At 57.4% G+C, this 12,686-nt stretch overlaps 1 protein-coding gene across 1 annotated transcript in view; it reads right to left on the bottom strand.

Moving 5' to 3' along the window:
- TPP1 (tripeptidyl peptidase 1) overlaps positions 1 to 12,686 on the bottom strand; it is a 145,270-nt gene that overhangs the window by 28,492 nt on the left and 104,092 nt on the right. The window contains exons 5-6 of the mRNA XM_063950784.1: positions 8,056 to 8,177; positions 5,110 to 5,288 (exon numbers count right to left, since the gene is read on the bottom strand). Coding sequence (XP_063806854.1) covers positions 5,110 to 5,288; positions 8,056 to 8,177 — 301 coding nt within the window. The remainder of the gene's footprint in view (positions 1 to 5,109; positions 5,289 to 8,055; positions 8,178 to 12,686) is intronic.

Here is a 12,686-nt window from a genome sequence, read left to right on the forward strand (position 1 = left end):
CTTTGCTGCTTCTCTTACTCCGGTGCAGCTGTTAGAGCCCTGCTGCTTCTCTTACTCCGGAGCGGCTGTTAGAGCTCTGCTGCTTCTCTTACTCAGGGGTGGCAGTTAGAGCTCTGCTGCTTCTCTTTCTCCGGGGCGGCTGCTAGAGCTCTGCTGCATCTCTTACTCAGGGGTGGCAGTTAGAGCTCTGCTGCTTCTCTTACTCCGGGGCGGCTGCTAGAGCTCTGCTGATTCTCTTACTCAGTGGCGGCTGTTAGAGCTCTGCTGCTTCTCTTACTCTGGGGCAGCTGTTAGAGCTCTGCTGCTTCTCTTACTCAGGGGTGGCTGATAGGGCTCTGCTGCTTCTCTTACTCCGGGGCGGCTGCTAGAGCTCTGCTGCTTCTCTTACTCCGGGGCGGCTGCTAGAGCTCTGCTGATTCTCTTACTCAGGGGCGGCTGTTAGAGCTCTGCTGTTTCTCTTACTCCGGGGCGGCTGTTAGAGCTCTGCTGCTTCTCTTACTCAGTGGCGGCTGTTAGAGCTCTGCGGCTTCTCTTACTCCGGGGCGGCTGCTAGAGCTCTGCTGCTTCTCTTACTCAGGGGTGGCTGATAGGGCTCTGCTGCTTCTCTTACTCCGGGGTGGCTGCTAGAGCTCTGCTGCTTCTCTTACTCAGGGGCGGCTGTTAGAGCTCTGCTGCTTCTCTTACTCAGGGGTGGCTGCTAGAGCTCTGCTGCTTCTCTTACTCAGGGGTGGAAGTTAGAGCTCTGCTGATTCTCTTACTCAGGGGTGGAAGTTAGAGCTCTGCTGCTTCTCATACTCCGGGGCGGCTGTTAGAGCTCTGCTGATTCTCTTACTCAGGGGTGGCTGTTTAGAGCTCTGCTGATTCTCTTACTCAGGGGCGGCTGTTAGAGCGCTTCTGCTTCTCTTACTCAGGGGTGGCTGTTAGAGCTCTGCTGCTTCTATTACTCAGGGGCGGCTGCTAGAGCTCTGCTGCTTCTCTTACTCAGGGGTGGCTGCTAGAGCTCTGCTGCTTCTCTTACTCAGGGGCGGCTGTTAGAGCTCTACTGCTTCTCTTACTCCGGGGCAGCTGTTAGAGCTCTGACGCTTCTCTTACTCAGGGGCGGCTGTTAGAGCTCTGCTGTTTCTCTTACTCCGGGGCGGCTGTTAGAGCTCTGCTGCTTCTCTTACTCAGTGGCGGCTGTTAGAGCTCTGCGGCTTCTCTTACTCCGGGGCGGCTGCTAGAGCTCTGCTGCTTCTCTTACTCAGGGGTGGCTGATAGGGCTCTGCTGCTTCTCTTACTCCGGGGTGGCTGCTAGAGCTCTGCTGCTTCTCTTACTCAGGGGCGGCTGTTAGAGCTCTGCTGCTTCTCTTACTCAGGGGTGGCTGCTAGAGCTCTGCTGCTTCTCTTACTCAGGGGTGGAAGTTAGAGCTCTGCTGATTCTCTTACTCAGGGGTGGAAGTTAGAGCTCTGCTGCTTCTCATACTCCGGGGCGGCTGTTAGAGCTCTGCTGATTCTCTTACTCAGGGGTGGCTGTTTAGAGCTCTGCTGATTCTCTTACTCAGGGGCGGCTGTTAGAGCGCTTCTGCTTCTCTTACTCAGGGGTGGCTGTTAGAGCTCTGCTGCTTCTATTACTCAGGGGCGGCTGCTAGAGCTCTGCTGCTTCTCTTACTCAGGGGTGGCTGCTAGAGCTCTGCTGCTTCTCTTACTCAGGGGCGGCTGTTAGAGCTCTACTGCTTCTCTTACTCCGGGGCGGCTGTTAGAGCTCTGACGCTTCTCTTACTCAGGGGTGGCTGTTAGAGCTATGCTGCTTCTCTTACTCCGGGGCGGCTGTTAGAGCTCTGCTGCTTCTCTTACTCAGGGATGGCAGTTAGAGCTCTGCTGCTTCTCTTACTCCGGGGCGGCTGCTAGAGCTCTGCTGCTTCTCTTACTCCGGGGCGGCTGTTAGAGCTCTGCTGCTTCTCTTACTCAGGGGTGCCTGTTTAGAGCTCTGCTGATTCTCTTACTCAGGGGCGGCTGTTAGAGCTCTGCTGCTTCTCTTACTCAGGGGTGGCTGTTAGAGCTCTGCTGATTCTCTTACTCAGGGGTGGCTGTTAGAGCTCTGCTGCTTCTCTTACTCAGGGGCGGCTGTTAGAGCTCTGCTGCTTCTCTTACTCAGGGGCGGCTGTTAGAGCTCTGCTGCTTCTCTTACTCAGGGGCGGCTGTTAGAGCTCTGCTGCTTCTCTTACTCCGGGGTGGCTGTTAGAGCTCTGCTGCTTCTCTTACTCAGGGATGGCTGTTAGAGCTCTGCTGCTTCTCTTACTCCGGGGCGGCTGCTAGAGCTCTGCTGCTTCTCTTACTCAGGGGTGGCTGTTAGAGCTCTGCTGCTTCTCTTACTCCGGGGCGGCTGCTAGAGCTCTGCTGCTTCTCTTACTCCGGGGCGGCTGTTAGAGCTCTGCTGCTTCTCTTACTCAGGGATGGCTGTTAGAGCTCTGCTGCTTCTCTTACTCCGGGGCAGCTGTTAGAGCTATGCTGCTTCTCTTACTCCGGGGCAGCTGTTAGAGCTATGCTGCTTCTCTTACTCAGGGATGGCCGTTAGAGCTCTGCTGCCTCTCTTACTCCGGGGCGGCTGCTAGAGCTCTGCTGCTTCTCTTACTCCGGGGCAGCTGTTAGAGCTCTGCTGCTTCTCTTACTCAGGGATGGCCGTTAGAGCTCTGCTGCCTCTCTTACTCCGGGGCGGCTGCTAGAGCTCTGCTGCTTCTCTTACTCCGGGGCAGCTGTTAGAGCTCTGCTGCTTCTCTTACTCCGGGGCAGCTGTTAGAGCTATGCTGCTTCTCTTACTCAGGGATGGCCGTTAGAGCTCTGCTGCCTCTCTTACTCCGGGGCGGCAGCTAGAGCTCTGCTGCTTCTCTTACTCCGGGGCGGCTGTTAGAGCTCTGCTGCTTCTCTTACTCCGGGGCGGCTGTTAGAGCTCTGCTGCTTCTCTTACTCCGGGGCGGCTGTTAGAGCTCTGCTGCTTCTCTTACTCAGGGGTGGCTGTTAGAGCTCTGCTGCTTCTCTTACTCAGGGGTGGCTGTTAGAGCTCTGCTGATTCTCTTACTCAGGGGTGGCTGATAGAGCTCTGCTGCTTCTCTTACTCAGGGGCGGCTGTTAGAGCTCTGCTGCTTCTCTTACTCAGGGGCGGCTGTTAGAGCTCTGCTGCTTCTCTTACTCAGGGGCGGCTGTTAGAGCTCTGCTGCTTCTCTTACTCAGGGGTGGCTGTTAGAGCTCTGCTGCTTCTCTTACTCAGGGGCGGCTGTTAGAGCTCTGCTGATTCTCTTACTCAGGGGCGGCTGTTAGAGCTCTGCTGCGGCTGTTATGACACTCCCGGAAATGTAGACGAGTCGGGGTATACTGCAAACCCATATTACCTCTAAGATGCTCGTACAGTACTTACATTCCATGCACACAGATTAATAGCACTCACCCACCTACAAGTGACTATATCACAATAATAATTATATATATCCCGCACTTTGATTTCAGGGGCTCTCATTGTAGTTTACCATTGTGGCTGATTCTGCTCTGATCAGGACCAGCCATGGAGTAAGGTGACACAAGCAGATAGGTGTGGCACTATGGGAGACACGCTCACTCGTGTCGCTGCTCTGGCACACACGTACTGTATCTGTATCTATGCCTGGCTGTACCGCGCTATTGTTTTGTTTGTGATGAGACATTCCTGCGCCTTAGGCAGTATATGAGGGTAACTTACTAAGTGCTGTGCCCCCTATTCATCAGCTTCCATTATAGCACATGGTCTGTGCGAGGCATGGTGACAACGTCACTGTAATAAACTTTTTTTTCATTTTTTATTTATTTCATTGATCTGTGGATCACACGCGACTTCTATGTCAGAGAGATCATCTCTACTGCGTAACGCTGCCATACCAGGTGCGCCTGACTAATGTAGCTCCTCCTCCTTCTTCCAACAGGTCCCATCACAATATACTGCGGTTTATACATTACTGACCGTGACTATTATATACAGTATTTCCTGTTATTACTTTCTCTGCTTGCCGGACACCTTTATGTGGAAGTATATTTTCTCCTACCCTCTTTCATCTCATCATTAGTGATGTGTTACATACAGTGTGAATGGTACAGTTGTGTGTATATATATATATATATATATATACACACACACACACTGAGTTTTGTGCATTGTCAAGTTTCCACTTCTGCTAATTAGCATGTTGCTTTACTGAATATCTATTAATAGTTATATTTAATTATAGGTTGTGCTCCTCCTGACCTGAGAGTTTCCTATTCCCCATATATACCTATAGAGGGTCATTCCGAGTTGATCGCACGCTGGCTACTTTTAGCAGCCGTGCAAACGCTTTGTCGCCGCCCACCGGGGAGTGTATTTTCGCTTTGCAGATGTGCAAACGCCTGTGCAGGCAAGCTCTGTAGTTACTCTTCGTGCGTGTTGATTCTAACGTTGGAGGGTTGGCTTTTGACACCTGCGTTTTTCTAGGCACTCCCTGAAAACGGTCGGTTGACACCCAGAAACGCCCACTTCCTGTCAATCTTCTTGCTGCCGTCAGTGCAGAATTGAGATTAAAAGAGGAGGCCTGTGAGGCCCTATGTGGATTATACCATTTTTACTCTGCTGTAAACATTTGCTGTATTGCTGTTGCCCCTAGCAATAGGGAAGTCTTTTTTAAGATTGTTTAGGCGAATAAAACATCTTCTGCCTCAAGACGACCGCTTCATCTTGTGACCTGTAGGGCTAGGCGAAACCTAGCTCCGTTTTCCGGCTGTCCATGGTACATCCAGTGTCTCCAAGGTGCCCTGTGGTGGCAGCGTAGTACCCGTCCACTGCGCAGTGGGTGAAGTCAGTAACAGGCGGTTATTGAAAATAAGCGGGAATCCCCTATTTGGCCAGGGCCCATATGACCTAAATCTTCATTCTGTGACTGGGGGTGGGACGCGAGGCGGTGAGGGCTCTCGTACGGAACCTTCCGGTCACGGTGTATATCACCCCCATGAGTAACTGTGCGGTACTCTGCCTGAAGAACTGGTCTCTGCGACAGATACGTGTATTACTGTGCGACACTTCCAACATATTCCAACAAAGATAAAGACTAGTAGGTAGGGGAGTCATTGTACCTGGGCACAGGCCTGGCTGTTGTTGGGGTGAGCTCCGATGTCACTGGCGGACAGGTTATATCTCTCACGCAGCACAGACGGGGTGACCCCCAGGTGGAACTCTGCTCCTACACTGCTACGATTGTTCTCTGATCTTCTCAGGACTTCCCTCTCAGCTGGAAACCGATGCAGCCCACCCACTGTGGAGACAAAGACAACCATGGCCATCTCACCAGGCTCAGTATGATGCCCGCCTGTCCACCCCCTCCCTCCATACAGTGCTAGGTGCCCACCTATCCACCCCCTCCCTCCTCAGAGCTAGGTGCCCGCCTGTCCAACCCCTCCCTCCTCACAGTGCTAGGTGCCCGCCTGTCCACCCCCTCCCTCCATACAGTGCTAGGTGCCCACCTATCCACCCCCTCCCTCCTCAGAGCTAGGTGCCCACCTATCCACACCCTCCCTCCTCAGAGCTAGGTGCCCACCTGTCCAACCCCTCCCTCCTCACAGAGCTAGGTGCCCGCCTGTCCACCTCCTCCCTCCTCACAGAGCTAGGTGCCCACCTATCCACCCCCTACCTCCTCAGAGCTAGGTGCCCACCTATCCACACCCTCCCTCCTCACAGTGCTAGGTGCCCACCTATCCACCCCTCCCTCCTCAGAGCTAGGTGCCCACCTATCCACACCCTCCCTCCTCAGAGCTAGGTGCCCACCTGTCCAACCCCTCCCTCCTCACAGAGCTAGGTGCCCGCCTGTCCACCTCCTCCCTCCTCACAGTGCTTGGTGCCCACCTATCCACCCCCTACCTCCTCAGAGATGGGTGCCCACCTATCCACACCCTCCCTCCTCACAGTGCTAGGTGCCCACCTATCCACCCCCTACCTCCTCAGAGCTAGGTGCCCACCTATCCACACCCTCCCTCCTCAGAGCTAGGTGCTCGCCTGTCCACCCCCTCCCAACACACAGAGCTAGGTGCCCGCCTATCCACCCCCTACCTCCTCAGAGCTAGGTGCCCACCTATCCACACCCTCCCTCCTCAGAGCTAGGTGCCCGCCTGTCCACATCCTCCCTCCTCACAGTCCTAGATGCCCGCATATACACCCCCCCCACACACACACACACAGAGCTAGGTGCCCGCCTGTCCAAACCCTCCCTCCTCACAGAGCTAGGTGCCCGCCTGTCCAACCCCTCCCTCCTCACAGAGCTGTGTGCCCGCCTGTCCACCCCCACTCCCCACACAGAGCTAGGTGCCCGCCTGTCCACACCCTCCCTCCTCACAGTGCTAGGTGCCCACCTATCCACCCCCTCCCACCACACAGAGCTAGGTGCCCGCCTGTCCACCTCCTCCCTCCTCACAGAGCTGTGTGCCCGCCTGTCCACCCCCACCCCCCACACAGAGCTGTGTGCCCGCCTGTCCACCCCCACCCCCCACACAGAGCTAGGTGCCCGCCTGTCCAACCCCTCCCTCCTCACAGTGCTAGGTGCCCGCCTGTCCACCTCCTCACAGTGCTAGGTGCCCGCCTATCTACCCCCTCCCACCACACAGAGCTAGGTGCCCGCCTGTCCACCCCCACCCCCCACACAGAGCTAGGTGCCCACCTATCCACACCCTCCCTCCTCAGAGCTAGGTGCCCACTTATCCACCCCATCCTTCCTCACAGAGCTAGGTGCCCACCTGTCCACCTCCTCCCTCCTCACAGTGCTAGGTGCCCGCATATCCACCCCCTCCCCCCACACAGAGCTAGGTGCCCGCCTGTCCAACCCCTCCCTCCACACAGTGCTAGGTGCCCGCCTGTCCAACCCCTCCCTCCTCACAGAGCTAGGTGCCCGCCTGTCCACCCCCACCCCCCACACAGAGCTAGGTGCCCGCCTGTCCAACCCCTCCCTCCTCACAGTGCTAGGTGCCCACCTATCCACACCCTCCCTCCTCAGAGCTAGGTGCCCACCTATCTACAACCTCCCTCCTCAGAGCTAGGTGCCCGCCTATCCACCCCCTTCCTCCTCACAGAGCTAGGTGCCCGCCTGTCCACCCCCTCCCAACACACAGTGCTAGGTGCCCGCCTATCCACCCCCTACCTCCTCAGAGCTAGGTGCCCACCTATCCACACCCTCCCTCCTCAGAGCTAGGTGCCCACCTGTCCAACCCCTTCCTCCTCACAATGCTAGGTGCCCGCCTGTCACCCTCCCTCCACACAGAGCTAGGTGCCCACCTGTCCCCCTCCTTCCTCCACACAGTGCTAGGTGCCCGCCTGTCCCCCTCCTCCCTCCACACAGAGCTAGGTGCCCGCCTGTCCCCCTCCTACCTCCACACAGTGCTAGGTGCCCGTCTGTCCAACCCCTCCCTCCTCACAGTGCTAGGTGCCCGCCTATCCACCCCCTCCCACCACACAGTGCTAGGTGCCCACCTATCCACCCCCTCCCTCCTCAGAGCTAGGTGCCCGCCTGTCCACATCCTCCCTCCACAGTGCTAGGTGCCCACCTGTCCACCTCCTCCCTCCACACAGTGCTAGGTGCCCACCTATCCACACCCTCCCTCCTCAGAGCTAGGTGCCCACCTATCCACAACCTCCCTCCTCAGAGCTAGGTGCCCGCCTAACCACCCCCTCCCTCCTCACAGAGCTAGGTGCCCGCCTGTCCACCCCCTCCCTCCTCACAGAGCTAGGTGCCCGCCTGTCCCCCTCCTTCCTCCACACAGTGCTAGGTGCCCGCCTGTCCCCCTCCTCCCTCCACACAGAGCTAGGTGCCCGCCTGTCCCCCTCCTACCTCCACACAGTGCTAGGTGCCCGCCTGTCCCCCATCCTCCACACAGAGAAAGGTGACACCTGCCCACCCTCCATGTACAGAGAAGGATGCCCACCCTTCCTATATACCCCCCTCGATTCATGAATATGTCTATCTGTTCCCTTAATCTGCAGGGACACAGTTGGGTATCACCAGTGACCAGCGTCTGCTCTTTCCATCAAAAACTAACCAAAGTCGATCTGTGCGGCAACCTCAGGGGTCAGCGAGTACGGAGAGCTGGATCGGATCACACTCATATCTCCTTTCACATAACGATGGAACTGAGCACCAGGGAGCAGTTTCTCTGCCGTGCTGCAAGAAGAGAGGGGGCACAGCATTATACAGCCTGGGGGGACTAGAGGAGAGAGAGGGCACAGCATTATACAGCCTGGGGGGACTAGAGGAGAGAGGGGGCACAGCATTATACAGCCTGGGGGGGGGGAACTAGAGGAGAGGGGGGCACAGCATTATACAGCCTGGGGGGACTAGAGTAGAGAGAGGGGGCACAGCATTATACAGCCTGGGGGGACTAGAGGAGAGAGAGGGCACAGCATTATACAGCCTGGGGGGACTAGAGGAGAGAGGGGGCACAGCATTATACAGCCTGGGGGGGGGGAACTAGAGGAGAGGGGGGCACAGCATTATACAGCCTGGGAGGGAATAGAGGAGAGAGGGGGCACAGCATTATACAGCCTGGGGGGGACTAGAGGAGAGAGGGGGCACAGCATCATACAGCCTGGGAGGAAATAGAGGAGAGAGGGGGCACAGCATTATAAAGCCTGGGGGGACTAGGAGGAGAGAGGGGGCACAGCATTATACAGCCTGGGGGGGACGAGAGGAGAGAGGGGGCACAGCATTATACAGCCTGGGGGGACTAGAGGAGAGAGGGGGCACAACATTATACAGCCTGGGGGGACTAGAGGAGAGAGGGGGCACAGCATTATACAGCCTGGGGGGGACTAGAGGAGAGAGAGAGCACAGCATTATACAGCCTCAGGGGACTAGAGGAGAGAGAGGGCACAACATTATACAGCCTGGGGGGACTAGAGGAGAGAGGGGGCACAGCATCATACAGCCTGGGAGGGAATAGAGGAGAGAGGGGGCACAGCATTATACAGCCTGGGGGGACTAGAGGAGAGAGGGGGCACAGCATTATACAGCCTGGGGGGACTAGAGGAGAGAGAGGGCACAGCATTATACAGCCTGGGGGGACTAGAGGAGAGAGGGGGCACAGCATTATACAGTCTGGGGGGGAAACTAGAGGAGGGGGGGGGGCACAGCATTATACAGCCTGGGGGGACTAGAGTAGAGAGAGGGGGCACAGCATTATACAGCCTGAAGGGACTAGAGGAGAGAGAGGGCACAGCATTATACAGCCTGGGGGGACTAGAGGAGAGAGGGGGCACAGCATTATACAGCCTGGGGGGGGAACTAGAGGAGGGGGGGGGCACAGCATTATACAGCCTGAAGGGACTAGAGGAGAGAGGGGGCACAGCATCATACAGCCTGGGAGGGAATAGAGGAGAGGGGGGGCACAGCATTATACAGCCTGGGGGGACTAGAGGAGAGAGGGGGCACAGCATTATACAGCCTGGGGGGACTAGAGGAGAGAGGAGGCACAACATTATACAGCCTGGGGGGACTAGAGGAGAGAGGGGGCACAGCATTATACAGCCTGGGGGGGGAAACTAGAGGAGAGGGGGGCACAGCATTATACAGCCTGGGGGGGGGGGGGGGGGGAAACTAGAGGAGAGGGGGGCACAGCATTATACAGCCTGGGGGGACTAGAGCAGAGGGGGGGCACAGCATTATACAGCCTGGGGGGACTAGAGGAGAGAGGGGGCACAGCATTATACAGCCTGGGGGGACTAGAGGAGAGAGAGGGCACAGCATTATACAGCCTGGGGGGACTAGAGGAGAGAGAGGGCACAGCATTATACAGCCTGGGGGGACTAGGAGGAGAGAGGGGGCACAGCATTATACAGCCTCATGGGACTAGAGGAGAGAGGGGGCACAGCATTATACAGCCTGGGGGGGGACTAGAGGAGAGAGGAGGCACAACATTATACAGCCTGGGGGGACTAGAGGAGAGAGGGGGCACAGCATTATACAGCCTGGGGGGACTAGGAGGAGAGAGGGGGCACAGCATTATACAGCCTCAGGGGACTAGAGGAGAGAGGGCGCACAGCATTATACAGCCTGGGGGGGGACTAGAGGAGAGAGGAGGCACAACATTATACAGCCTGGGGGGACTAGAGGAGAGAGGGGGCACAGCATTATACAGCCTGGGGGGGGGGAAACTAGAGGAGAGGGGGGCACAGCATTATACAGCCTGGGGGGGGGGGGGAAACTAGAGGAGAGGGGGGCACAGCATTATACAGCCTGGGGGGACTAGAGGAGAGAGAGGGCACAGCATTATACAGCCTGCGGGGACTAGAGGAGAGGGGGGCACAGCATTATACAGCCTGGGGGGACTAGAGGAGAGAGGGGGCACAGCATCATACAGCCTGGGAGGGAATAGAGGAGAGAGGGGGCACAGCATTATACAGCCTGGGGGGGGGGGGGGGGACTAGAGGAGAGGGGGGCACAGCATTATACAGCCTGGGGGGGGGAAACTAGAGGAGAGGGGGGCACAGCATTATACAGCCTGGGGGGACTAGAAGAGAGAGAGGGCACAGCATTATACAGCCTGGGGGGACTAGAGGAGAGGGGGGCACAGCATTATACAGCCTGGGGGGACTAGAGGAGAGAGGGGGCACAGCATCATACAGCCTGGGAGGGAATAGAGGAGAGAGGGGGCACAGCATTATACAGCCTGGGGGGACTAGAGGAGAGAGGGGGCACAGCATCATACAGCCTGGGGGGACTAGAGGAGAGAGGGGGCACAGCATTATACAGCCTGGGGGGACTAGAGGAGAGAGGGGGCACAGCATTATACAGCCTGGGGGGACTAGAAGAGAGAGAGGGCACAGCATTATACAGCCTGGGGGGACTAGAGGAGAGAGGGGGCACAGCATTATACAGCCTGGGGGGACTAGAAGAGAGAGAGGGCACAGCATTATACAGCCTGGGGGGACTAGAGGAGAGGGGGGGCACAGCATTATACAGCCTGGGGGGACTAGAGGAGAGAGGGGGCACAGCATTATACAGCCTGGGGGGGACTAGAGGAGAGAGGGGGCACAACATTATACAGCCTGGGGAGACTAGAGGGGAGAGGGGGGGGGCACAGCATTATACAGCCTGGGGGGACTAGAGGAGAGAGGGAGCACAACATTATACAGCCTCAGGGGACTAGAGGAGAGAGGGAGCACAGCATTATACAGCCTCAGGGGACTAGAGGGGAGAGGGGGCACAGCATTTTACAGCCTGGGGGGAGACTAGAGGGGAGAGGGGGCACAGCATTATACAGCCTCGGGGGACTAGAGGGGAGAGGGGGCACAGCATTATACAGCCTGGGGGGTCTAGAGGAGAGAGGGGGCACAGCATTTTACAGCCTTGGGGGGGGGACTAGAGGGGAGAGGGGGCACAGCATTATACAGCCTGGGGGGGGGGGGGGACTAGAGGAGAGAGGGGGCACAGCATTACACAGCCTGAGGGGACTAGAGTAGAGAGAGGGGGCACAGCATTATACAGCCTGGGGGGACTAGAGGAGAGGGGGGCACAGCATTATACAGCCTGGGGGGACTAGAGGAGAGAGGGAGCACAACATTATACAGCCTGGGGGGACTAGAGGGGAGAGGGGGCACAGCATTATACAGCCTGGGGGGGGGGACTAGAGGAAAGAGGGGGCACAGCATTATACAGCCTGGGGGGACTAGAGGGGAGAGGGGGCACAGCATTATACAGCCTGGGGGGTCTAGAGGGGAGAGGGGGCACAGCATCATACAGCCTGGGAAGGATTAGAGGAGAGAGGGGGCACAGCATCATACAGCCTGGGGGGGGACTAGAGGAGAGAGGGGGCACAGCATCATACAGCCTGGGGGGGACTAGAGGAGAGAGGAGGCACAACATTATACAGCCTGGGGGGACCAGAGGAGAAAGGGAGCACAACATTATACAGCCTGGGGGGGACTAGAGGAGAGATGTGGCACAGCATTATACAGCCTGGGGGGGACTAGAGGAGGGGGGGGGGCACAGCATTATACAGCCTGGGAGGGACTAGAGGAGAGAGGAGGCACAACATTATACAGCCTGGGAGGGACTAGAGGAGAGAGGAGGCACAGCATTATACAGCCTGGGGGGGGGGGGGGGGGGGACTAGAGAAGAGAGGGGGCACAGCATTATACAGCCTGGGGGGGGACTAGAGGAGAGAGGAGGCACAACATTATACAGCCTGGGAGGGACTAGAGGAGAGAGGAGGCACAACATTATACAGCCTGGGGGGGGGTGGGGGGACTAGAGGAGAGAGGGGGCACAGCATTATACAGCCTGGGGGGGACTAGAGGAGAGAGGGGGCACAGCATTATACAGCCTGGGAGGGACTAGAGGAGAGAGGGGGCACAGCATTATACAGCCTGGGGGGGGGGGGGACTAGAGGAGAGAGGGGGCACAACATTATACAGCCTGGGAAGGATTAGAGGAGAGAGGGGGCACAGCATTATACAGCCTGGGAAGGATTAGAGGAGAGGGGGGGCACAGCATTATACAGCCTGGGGGACTAGAGGAGAGAGGGGGCACAGCATCATACAGCCTGGGGGGGGGGGGACTAGAGGAGAGTGGGCACAGCATTATACAGCCTGGGGGGACTAGAGGAGAGAGGGGGCACAGCATCATACAGCCTGGAGGGGACTAGAGGAGAGAGGAGGCACAGCATCATACAGC

This window comes from Pseudophryne corroboree, chromosome 2, assembly GCF_028390025.1.
Source record: "Pseudophryne corroboree isolate aPseCor3 chromosome 2, aPseCor3.hap2, whole genome shotgun sequence".
Taxonomy (NCBI): Eukaryota; Metazoa; Chordata; class Amphibia; order Anura; family Myobatrachidae; genus Pseudophryne; species Pseudophryne corroboree.